This window comes from Bombus terrestris, chromosome 4 (genome assembly GCF_910591885.1).
Source record: "Bombus terrestris chromosome 4, iyBomTerr1.2, whole genome shotgun sequence".
Lineage (NCBI taxonomy): Eukaryota > Metazoa > Arthropoda > Insecta > Hymenoptera > Apidae > Bombus > Bombus terrestris.
The window spans coordinates 10536906-10553970 of NC_063272.1; the positions used below are offsets into that span (position 1 = coordinate 10536906).

The 17065-nt window shown below is 38.2% G+C and overlaps 1 protein-coding gene across 7 annotated transcripts in view; it reads right to left on the bottom strand.

Moving 5' to 3' along the window:
• LOC100646619 (tensin-1) overlaps positions 1 to 17065 on the bottom strand; it is a 278855-nt gene that overhangs the window by 44072 nt on the left and 217718 nt on the right. Inside the window, exon 1 of one of the 7 annotated variants that reach the window (XM_012308040.3) lies at positions 3533 to 4802. The exons of the other annotated variants lie outside the window; for them this stretch is intronic. Within the exon in view, the coding sequence (XP_012163430.1) occupies positions 3533 to 3757 (225 nt within the window). The 5' untranslated portion in view covers positions 3758 to 4802. Of the gene's footprint in view, positions 1 to 3532; positions 4803 to 17065 lie in introns of those variants that run through there. 7 annotated transcript variants of the gene reach the window in all.

Consider the following 17065-nt stretch of genomic DNA (forward strand, 5'->3'; position numbering starts at 1 on the left):
CAGACACTCTGTCGGTAAAGAGACAAGAGGCAGCGAACACGAGGTATCCGATGCCACGAGCAGCTTATAAGTACGGTCCTGAGGAATGCGCCCGTCCGATCCCACGGCTTATACCCTCTCCTGTCTTTCTCCTTCCTCTTCTACTTTCTCTTTCTCTCTGCCGTCTCTTCTCGATGGTAATATCGCTAAGGTTAGGCCGTTCGAAGGCTTCTGCATGCATTCGAACGATCGGTGACTCTCCTAGATCGGCAAATTCAACGATCGATTCGCAACGGTGCCTATCCACTTTAGCTTTTCGCATGAGTTAGTAAGTAAATCCATAAATACATCGTAGTGCCGCGACGCGACACGACCAAGAAATTAGAGAGTTAGAAAGTCAAAATCAGCTTTCGATAATTTAAAGCAACCGGGCGATGTATCATCGTGAGTGCGGTGGATACAGTAGCCAAGGTGGATTTCCTCGGATACAGCCATGCCGGGGAATTTTCTGAATTTATCGTTGGTCATTAGGTAACACGTTTGTCAAATGAGATTAAAATTACTTGATATAGTTTTAACGGTATGCGTAGAATGTTCCGATCGTCGTTAGAAACTATCGAGAGTGTCCTTTCAGAGTGGCTTTAATGCATCCCTTTTAGAAATATTTCTTCAACCAGATAGCAGTTTCCAAGCGTTTCTTTTTCCACGGTAACAAATTCCCATTTCACTTTAGATATTTATTCGTTCGGCTTCCTCGGAATCTTAGAATTCCAACTTTTTCCATGGGACTTTCTTAGATCGTTGGATCGTACGTCTTCGAAGGGATCCATGGTTTTTAGATTTTCTTCTAGCCTTTTCCTACGTCCATGTTTGGTTTAACCAGTTCGTTTCGGACTTATTGGGATAGTGGATCTATTTAACACGTCAACCAGTTGAGCAGGTACAAAACAACATGAGAAGTGGCAAGTCGTTACTATATATACAACGTTACGTTTCTTTCACGCATGTGAAAATCTTTGCATGTGAGTTTACTTTGTTTAAGTAAAATTCCACGCTATTTCCTCTTCGATCGGTTTTCCGCATATCGGAAAAATGGTAACGTAGCTAAAATATATCGGTAAAATCGTAACAAATATCCACTTTCTCCCTCAAAATTTCTACCATCTTGTTATATATTACGTATTAACTTATGCGTATTGTTAAAAATATTATCTACCGTAATATTACTTATTATCCTAATATCTTGAAAAACAGTTTTTTGCAGAAATGAAAAAGAAATATTTTCCAGATTGTCAAATAACAAGCATAGACATTCAAATATATGTAACTACATATCATAACTTTACAGCAATAGACGAGCAAAAGTTGACAAAGACAGAAATTAGTATAGAAATACGATTCAAAGTTGAAAGAGCAATTTACAGAAATTTAAAAGAAAGGGGAAATATCGAAGGATGTAGAACCAAGTTGTGTTGAAAACGTATTCTACGAATATTTTTGTCCCGACGAAATGTTACCATTTTCTGAATCTTGTCCTGTTATAAGTTATCAAATAATGCAATGAAAATTTCCAGTTACATACATTTGAACTAATTCGAATATAATTATTTCTCTTTTTATGACTGTACATTACTAAAAGCATGAAACCTGAAAGATTTCATTTTGTGTTTTGATTCTGTAACACTATTCCTCTTCATTCTACGCGAAGTGTTCTCCGTTATATGCTCTCGTTCGCGTCATTTATTTCATCTCGTTTTACATTGAATAAAACTTGCGAGTTATGTCTTTACAGGCAACGAAACAACAACAAAAGTGCCACGAATTTTTCACTAGCCGTTGGTTTCGGCTTGCCTCCATTTAGCGAAACAATGGGGGGACTTGGTTTCTTGAATTCCTACTTGCCAGATGCATCGGCATATTTGGGGTCATGTTGCGGTACTGCAACCTAATCGCGATCGGTTAATACGGTAAGATGTTCTCAATGATTTGCAGTCCGGCGCAGAACGAGCAAGCGCAACGGTTCAGAAAAGAAAGGAAGATAAAAGATAAGCTGGACGACGCGTCGCACCGCACCGCACCGCACCGCGTCGCGCGCCAGTGCCTTGGGATCATTTTAATGACGCAATCTTCGTTGACTCGCGTGAAAGTTGACTTGCGTGCAGGTCCTACCTGCTCTTTCCGCTCCTTACGAAGAATAGTTGGAAACGATACTATCGAATGTCTCACTGAGATCGAATGTCACGCAGATGATCTTATTTCGTTCACCTTACTGTCACGTTAATTGCGTTTAAATTGCAGCAAATAATAGACTGACTTTATATAATATATCGCAGTAACGCGTTTTAAAAGTGTCACGGCTGGCGATAATTTTGTTTTGTCTCAGAAGAATGTGAAAATCGTGGAAGAGAGAGTTTAAGAGGAAGAATAGACAATCAGAAAAATAATATTTGATTAGCATTCTCTAGAGTCTGTTCTTTTAACCAACATTAAGTGTTCAACGTAAAACGTGTTTCGTGGGTTACCGAATAGTTTTTCGCTTTTCTGGAAGAACTTGTTTGAGTCGTGTAATTTTAAAAGTACATATTTGTGATACAATTATCGAATTTGTACGGCCTATATGATAAGAAAGGTCCATTCTTTCGGTTATGAGCACAGTGGTTTAGGAAAATATTCTGAATATTTCAGGGAATTTGTATTCTTTTTTATTTTTAAGCTTTTCAAAATTTCTTTAGCGCTGTAACGAGACACGAGTATGGTTACATTGGTCAAATTTGAAGCGAATTTGAAAATTTGGAAATCATAAGATATTTATCGCAAGCATACATTTTGCAGAGATCATTAGAGTATTAATTACGTTAATAGCGTACGTTATACGTCTAATTGCACATTTGCAACAAATAACTTGTAAATACTATACACATCTTCAAATTGGTATCAAATTTTACCAAAATAATCACGACAGTCGTGTTCCATTACAATGTTAATGAAACTTCAAAAAGTTTCACAATATATTCATAAAAATCGGACAGTATACTTATTCGTAAGAATTTTCTGTCGTAATTTAAGTTATATATTTTCCCGAGTCATTGTACGTACGCACGTATTATATCAGAAACAATTTTGTGATTTACGTATGTTCAGCAAAACCTACAGTCATTTTCTTCGAACAAAAATGTGTATCACAATTGAAATTTCTTTGCAACTGAAAAACTGAATGTTTTTGGTAATTTAATAAATTTATATCGTAATTAATACTTGCGTCATTCGTGTTACGCTTTGGTAAGTTTTGCGTTACCTACCCACGATCTTTCTAAAGGGATCGAAAACGCATTTAGGTCACGAACGCATAATTTGTCGGTTCAAATACTTCGTCGAGGTGAATGCGTAGCATAAAACCAATTCGTACCGAAAGGATTAATCTGCTTCTACTCAGCGACTATTTTTTTCCATATGATACGAAATATCAATGGATGTGATCATGAAGCGCAAGATAATTTCAGATCCTAGTGCATACGTAAATATGATAGGTGAATACGCACGTAAAAGAACTTACTTTTAGTTTTTGAGTATGACCACATCGGCAACAGCAGTACGACATGTAGTCAGGTAATGCTGGCATAAACTTCAGCTGTTCCTGTTGCTGCGAGTACTCGTCTACTAGTTTGCGATACTGTACCCTGAAGATGGGCCTCGTTGTGCTCTGCGAGCCTTTACCAAGGCGTCCCATAATCGCAGAGAATGCGGCCAGGATTTTGCGCCTGCGTGTGAACCTCCTCATGCCACGGCGACCGTTGCACTTCTTCGTCCTCCAACACGATTCGAAGCGCACGGTTTGTGGTCTTTGCCAAATTTTGGCAATTTTTTCGGTTAATAAAATCAACACACTTGTCTAATCACTCGACAAATATATATTTGTCTTTCTGTTCACCTGAACCGAACACATCACACGATCGAGTAATTACGCGCAAATCACACGTGGGTTCTCCGTCATGACACACCGTTCTCATAATAAATTTACCATTTTGTTGGACGAGTAATATCGCCGGTGGGACGTTATTAGAAAGTATAAACGGTCGAATGACTTGATGTTTCATACTTCATCTGTGGCTTACTGATCGAAGGTCACTCTTTGAACAAGCGTCAATCAGACCAAACATCAATTCGAGACGCGAATTTTCTTCGAAACAAGCTGTCGATTTAACTGGCACTCACTTGTCCACGACACCACCTAGCACACTTTCTAATTCGCATACTACCGGCCTGTACAGTATTCAGCACTACCCAGTGAAACCTTCATTCACTTATCAGCGAACAGGCACACTTTTCGAGGAATTCACTCCGTCTCCGCCTATGATAAAACGCGTAAAGATAATAGTACCATGGTGTTGCCTGAATACGACGTTCTTCCGAGCACTGGAGAAAACCAACTGATGCCTCTCGATCACTTTATGCATCCAGGAAAATCGTCTGAGGAATCTGGATCACGCACAAATAAAAATACTTCACAGAACTATGAGGAAGGCACGTTTCAATGATTGACACGTGTGTTTCTTTCCGGTGTCGATGTCTTCTTAGCTTCTCGTTGCTCGTTTTCGACTCGCTGAAACAATAATCTCGTCCGTGGTATGTTGCTCTTCTATTTTAAAGTCGTCGCATAAACATCGCCTTTACGTGTCCGTAAGCGGAGCGAAACGTTTCTGTAGATCGACGACTACGACTATAAATATTGCACCGATTCATCGGGACAATAAAAGCGTTTCGCGGTATCCATGCTTCTCTGGTACGGTCTTCGAAAATTATCCAGTACCACCTTGTACCGCTGTAAGGTATACTATCGTTGGCAGGTGATCATCCGTCTCTGATCCGGTAGACCGGTCCGATCGCTTTACGCGTGGGACACGCACGGAACATCCAGGGCTCCACTTCGTGGCGTATGTAGTCTTCACCGAGTGTCGTTCTGCATGCCGATCCGTGGAAACCGGTTAACGAGTTCGAAACTGCCTTTCGCTTCGTCCTCGTCGACTGTCAACCATACTTGCATCTACCACTAGCGCGTTAACTTTGCGTCTTTTTCTCGTGCACTCTTCACTCCTCTATTTTTCTCTTCTGCTTTATCCTTATGGCTAACGGACACGAAAGCCAATCAATCGACTAGAGATATCGTTCTGACCTAAATTTTCCAATTGGCCCGATTACGTTGCTCGAACTTTACCGTTGATAATGCTACCTGTTGCACTGTTGCATATAGTAATATTCGCGGGATACCCGCGTGTCGTTTCGCTTCATCCCTGAATCGATTGATCCAAACGTAGAAGCAACTAGCAAGCTCGAGTTCCCTACTAGTTTTACACGTTTTCTCTCTTTGCACTGAGCAAGCACTGCCGGATACGACTCCGTTATACGAACGTGGCAATACGAACGGAGTTAGATTTACGAGTAGAAAGATGATCTTTAACGTGACGACATTCCGTTCTCTGGCACAACCTTCGGAAGCGAGCTATACTCGTTACGGCACGACGATTTCACTGAAACTCCTAAACACCATGAACCGAACAATACTAGTTTTTAAGGGAAAATCGGGTACATGATAAGTAACGATTGGTACGGGACGAGAGAGAGGGAAAGAGATAAAGAGAGTGATAAACACAGATAGATAGATAGATAGATAGATAGGTAGATAGATACAGAGAGAGAGAGAGAGAGAGAAAGAGAGAGTAGCTTGAATGGAGCACGTTGATTCGGTTAATCTAGAAAACGTCTGTTTTCTAGAGCGATTCACGAGCCGGCAGAAGGCTTCGCGTGCCTTCTCTCTACTGTCAACTGGAAGGGCTGGAGAAGAGATGCCGGTGAATTTTCGTGTCCCCTTCTCCTGGTGGACGTCGCAGTTTCGGTCCTACCTGACAGAGGCCAATCCAGGTGGTGCTCCTCTCGAGCGAGACGAGCTGCCTAGAGCATGCTAGCCGGCCCAGCAATGGCAATACCTCCCGGTACGTATAGAGAGAGACTGAAGTCGAAAGAAGAACACGAAGCAGGAGTAGCACCAGGCGGCCCACACGGCTCTACCCCCACCCGACCACGGAACCGAGCAGCAGAGCGACCGACCGACCGACCTCTTCTCTCCGACCGCTTTCTTGCTCCAACTGCGGCATTGAACACGTTCAACGGCAGCTGGCGAATACCAGCTATCCTCTTCCTTGTCAGCCTTTGCATCTGGCCGCTCTCCTTGTCCTGCTTTCGCACAGCCAGAGCCGTTCTCGAGAGAGGCCGCAACGCGCCGATCGCATGAGTTTGCGATTCGCGTTCTTTGACCTCCTGCCGGCACACGATCGTGGACTCGTGTCGGACCACGGACGTTACTCTTGATACCTTCCACTTCGTGCACGACATCCGCGACGTCATCGATCGAGGATCGATCGACGCGCGGTTCGCAAACAAGGGTAAGGTCCCGCGCGTTCCATCTTTTCGTGCATTTTTTGTCTTTTTCTTTGGTTCGCAAACCTCGTTCCGAAAGGAGGTGCCGGCCAAGTCGATCTTCCCGATCGTGAAATCAGCCATCGTTAAACCGAGCATTCTTTCTCGAGCCGTGGCAATTCGGAAGAATCGACGCGGGTCAATTGTCGCGATCGTCGCAGGCAGCGTGAGTACCGTTAGATCGACGGATTCCATAGGTACACGGAGAAAGTAGCCGATATCATGTTTTGCGCTATTTTATAATTGACTTTGTGAATGCAGTCATGAGTGGAGAAATTGAATGTATTAAACGTATAGTAGATGTGGGAGCTTCTTTTATTGATGCGCCCACTCTTCAATGGGCACTTCAACCGTTATGGAGGTGCACTGTAAACGAACGTATTTTCCTGCGATTGAACTTTCTAAAGCTATTTATATTTTATACACACACGTAAACGCAATGTAATGCAGTCGCGCGTTTTTTGAGATAGTTCGACGTCTCTGCTACGGGAAAATCGGTAGAAAACCTGTAAATGTTTAGAATGCTAAATACGATAAAATATTAGTTTGTATAAGTTCACGAATTTGGCAATATGTATGAATATTGAACGTCCATGTATGTACATATATACACGCACAAAATGTGATATAATCGAATGTGGTTATATGTACACCCCTGCTATTAACTACTTATAAGTATTCGGACACTCATAGAAACTTAAACAAACTTTGGAAATCATTAGGAAATTGTCAAAACATTTTGGGAAAACGCTGAGCTGTAAAGAATATATCATATATTCAATGGTATAATAATAATCCTATTAACTTTCGATGTATCAATAAAATTACATTATTCTATTTGTTGTCATTCGGTTCCATGCAGAATATAAACGATTTTACGATATACATTCAGATTTTGAGCAGATTTATTGAAATTCTCTATTTCATTCCTTGAATGATATTTAGGTTAAAAAATTGTGAAGGATAATATATAATTATTATAATTTACTACATTAGTTTTAACAAAGTTTTGTTACAACGTAATGTAGTCGTGTATTCTTGAGATAGTGATTTTTTTAAAGAAAAAAGATATTAAAAAATTTATTTGGACATAGACACTCATATGGAAGATGTTGTAACTGATAATTTTATTACAATGTGGAAATTGTAAAATTTCATCCGTGCAAACTATATTATCTGGTAAAGTTAAATATTTCATCAATGTTAAATATTGTAGTTTCTTCCGCGATAGAGAAATTACAAATAAATGAACGATGGAAAGAGTAATACCTTCCGCAAGCTTTTTCCTAATAAACTTGTACTTTTATTGACATTAAATATTAAGTAAAAAAAGGAAAAGAGAGTTTGCTACGAAAATTATAAGATCGTATCGTATACAGTTTTCTGTAAACATACGTACATATATTACATCAAGTAAATGAGATAAAAATCCAAGAAATAATCGATAGACACTGAAATTTATATTTATGAAAAAGAAAAAAAGACAATCTATTGGATTAGCTGGTATTTCTAAAATAAATGTCATGAAAATTTTCAAATTCTACAGGATTATAAATCCTGGCTACGTATACAAATGTACGTTTCTTAGAGTTTACACAAATTATAGGACCATTAGCATTAGGTAGAAAATAACTTATAGCGCCGAGATAAGTTTTATTGGAACACTTTTACCGATGTCTTCGTAATAACACCATTATTCACAAGGCGTGGAGTTTCGACGAAGATAAAAAGATAGATGCGTGTAACAAGAGATAAGCCACATACATAAGAAAGTAGCCTATAAATTACACAGAACTTTTCGGTTATCGAGATAAATGGGAAAATGTCGTGTAATCGTGGATTTACGAATATCGATGAAAAAGGGTTTCGGGAAGAAAAAGCGTTAAATACGTGCTTCTACAAGTTACAATATGCAAGTCGGATAATTCTTTCTCGATTTACATAGGATACTGGTTTAAGGACTACGATACACCGTCCGGGCATGAAAATTAACAACAGTTTCGTGGTAATCAATCTAGAAAATTCAAAGTAATAACAAGTAAAGCAGGATAATTGAAAATTCAAATATTACGTCGTAACGTGTAATTTCTACGAACTTACGCAAGCAAGTCGATCACCTGGTCAGTAATAAAGTAGATAATAAAAATGTAGATGGTATTCTCCTGTAAACGATGTAACATTCTGTTAACAAAGTAAACCTTCGCGATATGAATTGCAAACAGTTTTCAATTACAGAACATTAAATAATCGAGACGCAAGGGAAAATGTCGTATAATCATATATTTTTAAGATTCGCGTGGTCCGGAATTTCGTTGGACGAGCTATCAAGTTCCTTTTTTTCCGGTATAAACAGAAAGTCGAGTTAGGAATACGGGAGCTGCTCTCAAATTCAATTACCGCAGTTACCGCGGAAAACGGGGTGGACGGATACGAGGTAGTAAAGGTAGTACGGCTCGCCGGTAGCCAGAGCTCGTAAATGATCTTGAGTTAATCGTCAACCCTGGCTAATTTAATGTACAAGAGATTCCACTCGGTCGTCGTGCTCGGCGTGAATTTCACGAAACCTTAAGGCGTGCTCCTAACGCCGGAATAAATCACTCGATACCCTTTCTTCGGCCGTGGACTGGAAGGAGGTTCGAGGATAATATTCCGCGCGATCGTTTATGCAGATCACGCGTTAAGATTCAACGAAGTTCCCAACGAGAAATCGTCAACGATTTCCTGTCTTCTCGCTGAATTTTATTACGACCAACGAAAATTACTGTCTACCGCCGCTCTTCTCGACACGTAGCGAACAGGTTAGAAATGTTACACCGATAGGCAATGCGTTGTACAAATTTGTAGCATCGTCATACGGTGTGACTGGAAAATTTACTCTCGTAAAGAAGATATATGTGTACTACAGACGTACGAAAAGCTACGAGATTCGTGAAATCCTGAAACTTGTCGAAGCGTGCAACTTAAGTATATTGACAAATCGTTATAACGAAATATTTGTTCAATTTTAAAATGTTGTACGTACATGTATAAAACATGCTGTATGTATTTTAATTATTTAAATATAAATATACTGTCTGAATAACGTACCGAAAGATCAAGTGTCTCGAGTGAAGTTGTAAAATGTGTCTATAGTTTACAATTCGTTCGAATATCATATAAATTGCATTCAATTTCCATTCAATTTTGTCCTCGATGTTTAATACGATCAAATCTTTCATACGTAACGCAAATTGTTTATTCTGTCGTCTAAACGAACACGATACAAATGTTACATGCAGCGTATATAAATCTTGTGCAACTCAGTGCGTTTAACTCGGTTGCTGCGTAAGAGCTTGGCAATGCATGGTCATAGATCTTGCAGAATTTTCTTCCCACGTGTATATCATATATCTGTTGTATCGACGAAACAATCTCACGTGCAATTTCGGCAAATCTTCGAGCTGATGTCGAGGGTTGAATTCGCGACAAAAGATAAGGATGTTACTTTTTGTTACCGGTATCGGCGGCGTGTTCGTTTTCTTCGTCGTAATCGACGGAGGAGAGGACCAAGCAGGGCTAATAAAAAGCTACAGAAAGACCCGAGGCTGCATACCTTACATAGTCGCACGCCTCCACGCGACTCGCGTCCTGCAAGCCGCGTCGCGGCGCGGCGCTCTGGTCTGTTCCTTCTAACGGTCTCAACAGCCGGGATGCCTTATCAACCTGTGCTTTCAAGCTCTCCCTTCAATCTCTGTTTAGCGAGCCTGTTTGAACGGTATCAGCATGTTTAACCACCTCCGAGCTTGCGATTAGGCCGAGATATTCCTGTTTGACGTCCAATTATTTTTAAAGCTAATAGCACACAGTCGAACCTCGACTCTCTCAACTCGAATCTCGAGATCTAAAGTCTTCCCCATAGGTAGCAGACTATTATATACAATGTTGACTATATGCGTCCTTTAGTTTAGCCAAAGATTCCAAATGAAGTTTCACGAAGTTAAATTCTAGTGGTTTGTCAGACTGTCTCTTGTTCGTCTGTGTCGTATGAACGTAAATAGCTTTACTAAAAGTTGGTAGAACGAGCACCGTTTCGAATGCATTACTATTGGTTGTAAAATTTATGCTCCTTCGGTGGTCAAGCGTAGAGTGGCGCGTTCAACGACTTCGCGTCTCAATCCTTCATATTTTCCACGAGAGTCGCGTCGCGTTGGCGAGAAGCTGATATCGCAGACGGAATAAGAAAATTAAAGTCGGCTGTTAGTCATTCGTTGGAGCGTTGTTCGTGACAGGACAGTCGACCGTAGGAGCTTCTTACCGTTCGCGAGAATCGTTCATCGTCGATCAAATCTTCTGTCTCTTTCAACAAATGCGTTGCGTACTGGGTGGATCGCGTGCAGCCACGGTCTCACCAGGAAAACTCGTCATGATCGTCACGAATAGAAAGCCAAAGCGAGTCCGTGGTCGTTCGATTTATTCCATTTCTCGGTAGGCGCTGATGTAGCTACGGGGTGAGGTAGCAAGAAGTGAAATGAGGGTACGACATCGAAAAGAGGGGAGCGTACGCAGCCACCAACTAGGTACCACTATTATCTGTACGAGAATGCCAAGGTCAACCTCATTCCAAGGCAACAGTGGCCAGTATTGGAGTACGTACCCGCTGGCTGATATCGTCGCACCAAGAAGCTACCTGCGCTATCCATTTTTTCTCGTTTTTCCAGACATAAATTCTAGTAAATGCTCCGCTGAAACCTTCGCTTTAACTCTACAATTGCCACACTGCCCTCCTTAATTAAAACCTTTCATCTATCGTTTCGAAATTGAAGAGAGCTTAATCGTTTCTTTGTGCCATCATTGTTTCTCTTTGTCCAATTAAAAGTATCCAATCGTTATTTCGTAACAGTCTGTGTAATGTAAGTTTACTTGAAAAATAATATTTATGAAATATTTCACAAACCGCGTTACATTTATTTGTACTTCGATTTCTATAGGTAAATGAAATATAGATATGTTGAAAGGAAAGTTTCCAACCGACAGATCATATCAACATCAAACATTTATATCTGTAGTTCGTGATTACGAAACGTACATGTACCTTCATTAGTCAAGTCTTACCAATGTTGTAGCATTGATCGCGCTTAAACGCAACCATTGAAATATCACTCGCTCACAAGACGATATCTTAAAACCAAATGCTGTATCATAAGTTTCCTTTCATCAAGTATACATGGATATAGTTGCCGCAGCAAACAGAGATTTTACAGAGAAAGTTCCCATGAAATTAAAAATATCTATAATTAATTAGAGGGTTTACGTTTGCTAAGAAATTTATTTAAGAAAACAACGTTGCACGATTCTTTCTTAATAAATAATTATATTAATAAATAAAAAGTATTACAAATTTATGTTTTCTACCATTCAACTTTTTAATCAATTTTGTGCTTTTCTATAACAATAGATGTTATATAGTTTGAAAATAATTTACATTAGGAATCGAATAATATTTAAATACTTACTTTCGAATAACATTTAACTTTTTCCTCAGTAGCATTGCAGGATATATGCATCAGTTAATTAAGATACCGTGTCCTTTTGAAACGAACAATTTATTGGCGTACAGTACGGTAGTCTGTTGCACAATTACTTTCAGCTTATCTCGCGAGTTACGTCATTATGCTTTCTAACTTTTAGTATTACAATTTGTCCACATAAGTTATACGTATTGATTACTTCCTTACAACGATTAATAATAATATTAACATTTTTCGATGAAATAGTAAATGATATAAATTGTCCGATTACAGGAGCATATACCTATAGCTAAACAATATGTGAAATATATCATATGCACGCGTTTTGATAGTTTCGTACTTTCGTAGCAAGACAAGCTTCTTCTATATCTTATTTTTTACATAAATTATTCGAATCTGTATCGATTATTGCACAAGGATATGGGAGATTAAGCGAATAAAGTATTTAAATAATTTTCAATGGAATAGAGCATAAAACATTAAACAGTTACAAAATGTTGTGGAATTTCAATACTTTATTAAGGATGTTGCGTAGTTTCGATTTTAAGCGTAACTTTCCTTTATATGACTAACCATCAGCCTGGACAAAACCGGATTCTTCCTTTATTTTTATCTTTTACTAAAATCAAAAGCGTATCAGGTTCTTACGATGAAATATGTATACTTATACATTATGGATAAGAGAAATTTCTTGAAAATAAGTTTCTTAATAGTACATTATAGACAACAGGAATAAATATATTTTACCGCAATATTTGTTTTTAATATATGCCTTCTATCGAATCAGACCAATTAAGCAATTCATTTTTTAGTAAGGAAGTTACGAAGTTCCGTACGTTCGTACATTGATGAATAATTTACTGTGTCCTTGCATATTAATGCCACCTTAAGAAAGTTTCAAGACAAAAATTGCTATTACTATTGATGAAACATAAGAAATAGTCGAATTTTTCAATACTGTCAGTTTCGCTATTTTCATGGACAAACTCAGAAAATTTATCACGTTCCATTTAATTTTTTAATCACAGTATCGAGTAAATATTATATATAAAAATGTAAAGAATGCTCAAAGTAAAATATTCGTTATAATATTTGTTGGATGAAACACACCCCTACTTTTATATCCTGTTTCTTCAGTCATGTTCTCAAAAATATGAAATTCTATGAATATTCGAAGTTTTGTAATAATACGATCAAATTTATATAAATTTAGTTTGTGAAGATATACATACAATTCTTGCACGTTAATGAGATCTTTTTTTTTCGTGAAAATATCAGGATTAACCTGGTTTTCTATCGATGCTCACCGTCGGCCAGGTACTACTTACATTTTATGGCGTTCTTGCTATAACTACCACATACTACTGCCACCGACGTGTCGTACCTTCTTTGAATGCGTAACTTATCGTCGCTGGTATAGAATTTTTCCTTCAACCGATAGAACCGTGGTTCTATTGCCACGAATGTAGAATACGCTCACGATAAAGGAAGTTCAGTTCACGTGGTTGAATACCGAGGTACAGATTGGAAACTTTGATCGTCGAACGATAGTGCGAGTATTGTCATTGTTGTGCCATAGTTTAACTTCTTTTTATAAATAACATTTCTTCATCCTATGTATGCTAATTTTATAAAAACAGGAGTATATTAGATAATGGAAAAATATATTCTTTTGCATCTACTTTAGGTAATAAATTTATTCCCAATAATAGTTTTATCCAATTTCGGAAATTCAGCGTGTTCCTTTACAAGAATAAATATCTTTATGTAAGATTATATAAAATTATGTATTATGCACTATTATATTATATAATATTTCATGTTGTTAAATGTTTTACACAAAAATCACCATGTACAACAGAAATGGTAATAAATACGAATAGTAAAAAGAAATAATTTTGTGACAAAGCTATAATATTCTTCGTTAACGATGATTTCCTTCTTCTCTTGTGGTTTCCAGATAACGTGAACTTAAACTTCACAAGTATTCCACGATGATTTACATCTCCGGTAAATATTGTTCCCTACCCTAGACGTTGTGGTAATATCTTGGAAAGGAAATGATAGTAAGCGACCGAAGGAATGGAACAGGTGGTTTTTTATTCAACTTTCGCACGCGACTATTCGCCGCGGATACAACTGCCTATGAAAAGTAACTGCCATTACTGCAGGTGCACGAAGCTGGCATTGGACATCACGGCCATTGCCAAGCGATCGTTATGAGAGCTTAGTTGAGATTACACCGTTATCAGCAGTCGCGCTTTTGACATCGGGCTAAACCACAAAAACCACAATATTACCTTTTATCGTGCAATGCGGAAGACTTTCAATACGTGGAAGAAAGTTTCCTTGCATTTTTTCCTTTTTTTTTTTTTGTTCCTTTCTCTGCTTGGAACGCAACAAGGTTAGAACTCTTCTTCGTTATAAAGGATCATTTACCGGAAGAAACTGGGCGCGATGAAGAATAATGACATCGTTGTTCGAAAAGGGAGCGATAGAGGGGCAACGGAGTTGGCAACGCACTCGTACTTGAAACGAGATCTCAAGTAATTACGTAGAAAATAAGAAACGACAAAACACTGGGCCGAGGAAGACCTGGAAGACATTTTACGTAATTGTGGATAATACGGGAGCATGATCAAAAAGAGTTTAATTCTAGACGACGAACCCTTGTATTCTCTTGTTCCTTTTTTTCAATTTTCTAACAAATCTGCTTTTTTCAGCCAGAAGGATAATGAAGTTCCTCGAATTCAGAGCATTCGTTATTCATAATCTTCGTGCAGTTTAAAATAATATTTCCATAAAATGGTAGTTCTAGGATCATTCAATACTCTGTGTTTTCAATCTAGTTGTAGATTCTTTCACACCGATAGAACGCTATCCTACATTCATCCCGCTTTTCATTAATCTGAATTTCTTCGCATTCAATCCTCTTCCTTTTAATTCTTTACGCTTTGCTAATGAATATTTCTGTCGATTCTTATTATTAACTATTTCTCGTTGAAAGAAACCGAGCCGTCGGATTATTAGCGCTTGCAATAGAGAAATATTTCGTAGACAATAGAAAAAGTTCTCAGAGTACATACAAATATATACAGAAGCAATATATGAGACAGAGTCTCAGAAAGCTGCGAATGAAAAATAAAAAGAACGTGTAATTTTTATAATTCAAAATAAAATACTCGTATTGCCATTCCCAAGGGGAAATGGTTTTGTACATTAAATATTTGTACCTGTAGCATATCTCATATTTTCGAAAATCGTTTTACATCTTATCATTTAATAATTAAATATTTTTATTATTTTTTACGTGTTTATCCGGTTTTTAAAAATACAATTCCATTTTCCTCTCAGGCTTTGCCCTCGTAACGAATGTAATTATAGCCTGCAGTTTAAAACTGCCTGACTGACAGGCCCGGAATTATTTTTACCAGTTGCCCTGTACATCGAACATTCCTTGCTTCGTGGTGAAAAATGAAGAAACAATCCAGCGAGACGACTGTTAGCACAGGACGTGCTCCGAGTGAACGCATGAGAAATCGTATCAGCTACCGTACACGAAAACGAAATAAAAACCTCAGCTATTTCAGTCTCTTCATAAAAGATTAAAGAAAGATGAAGCGACGGGAGGGACACTGATTCAGCATTTAATGAAGATTTAGCAAGCGTTTCGTCTCGACGTGGCAACGTAACGTTCAATTTTAAAATGAGCATGTATAAAACAAAGTTATGCTTTATGGTTATACGGTTGCAGGCTGCAAATAAGTTTTTTCATATCTATTTTTAACAATTTGAAATTATATAATGTTAAACCATTCCGCAGAGTGGATATTTTTTCACCCGTCAAGCAGATCATACGAATGATACCTATGCAAGAGATTATAGGTCATGTATCATACATGCAAATTATTCTTATGCTCGTCGTTATAAAAAGAAATACCCACTTGGATATAATGTAATATCGGATGCGAAACGTATCAGGATATTATGAAGAAAGATTTTTAAAAATCGCAGTACACTCCGCCTATAATTCTCCATATGTCCCGTTATATTTTATGTACGATTATTCGATGAATTAAATTTTCGACAGAAAGGCCGACTATTTTTATAAGAAAGTTGTTGTAGTTCTGTTCGGGTTGTAGTTTGAGAACGACATAAATATATAAATTGAAAATACATAAGAAAATTAATTATTCTTGTTCATTGCTGTCATTTATTTAAAGTCACCAAAGTAGTAATTTAAACAATTTCACGAAGTTGTTACTTTTAACGATAAATAATAACAAAGAAAATAATAAATAGAGAATATACGCTGGAAACGCGTACTTGGATGTTTCAAGGTTGCGGGAATATGTCACTTAACAAATGCCAAAAATATAGAAAAATACATTCCTGTCTCAAAACCTATTAACGCGTGACTTGTAACAAATTTATCGTATCCTCAGACGCGGTGGAAAAATATACAATAAAATATACTAAAAGCTTCCGTAAAATTATGTAGGGGAAATATCTTGAAATTTACAGCGAACGAACGCTATCGACGTTTCCTGTTTCAATATTCATTTACGCATATCGTTGCGCATCGCGTAACTTGAAGCATCCGCTATGAACCTGCACTGTTCACCAATACTTCCTAATAAATAACAGAACATTTAATCGTAGCAACGAATACGAACAGCGTCCCGGACGTATCCTGGACATAACGATTACTAAATTTTCTTTAATGTCTTGTAGATGTGGATGACTCTACGCGCGCCGCTCGAATTCCTCGATGATTTGAATAAAAAGAAAAAAAAAGATAGAAAGATTAAACGAATAGGTAAGGTAATTTATTAACAGCTATAAAAGGTTAATTAAGATAGCCCGGTGGCAGCAACATTTGGAGAGAATTCCGGAACGATCGTGGAGCTGCGAGCGAGAGTGTGGTTGTCAGTGTGTCCGTGATAAGAGTTGTCAGAGTGGTTCCGAGCGATCAGTACCGAAGACGGTCCACTTCACGTCTCGCTCGAGAGACTTCCTCTCTCGAAGGCTGCCGAGTAAATAAAGAGTTCAATGGGCCGCGTGGTTGTTTCGGAATGACAAGAAAATACCTTGAATTCCATCGTTAC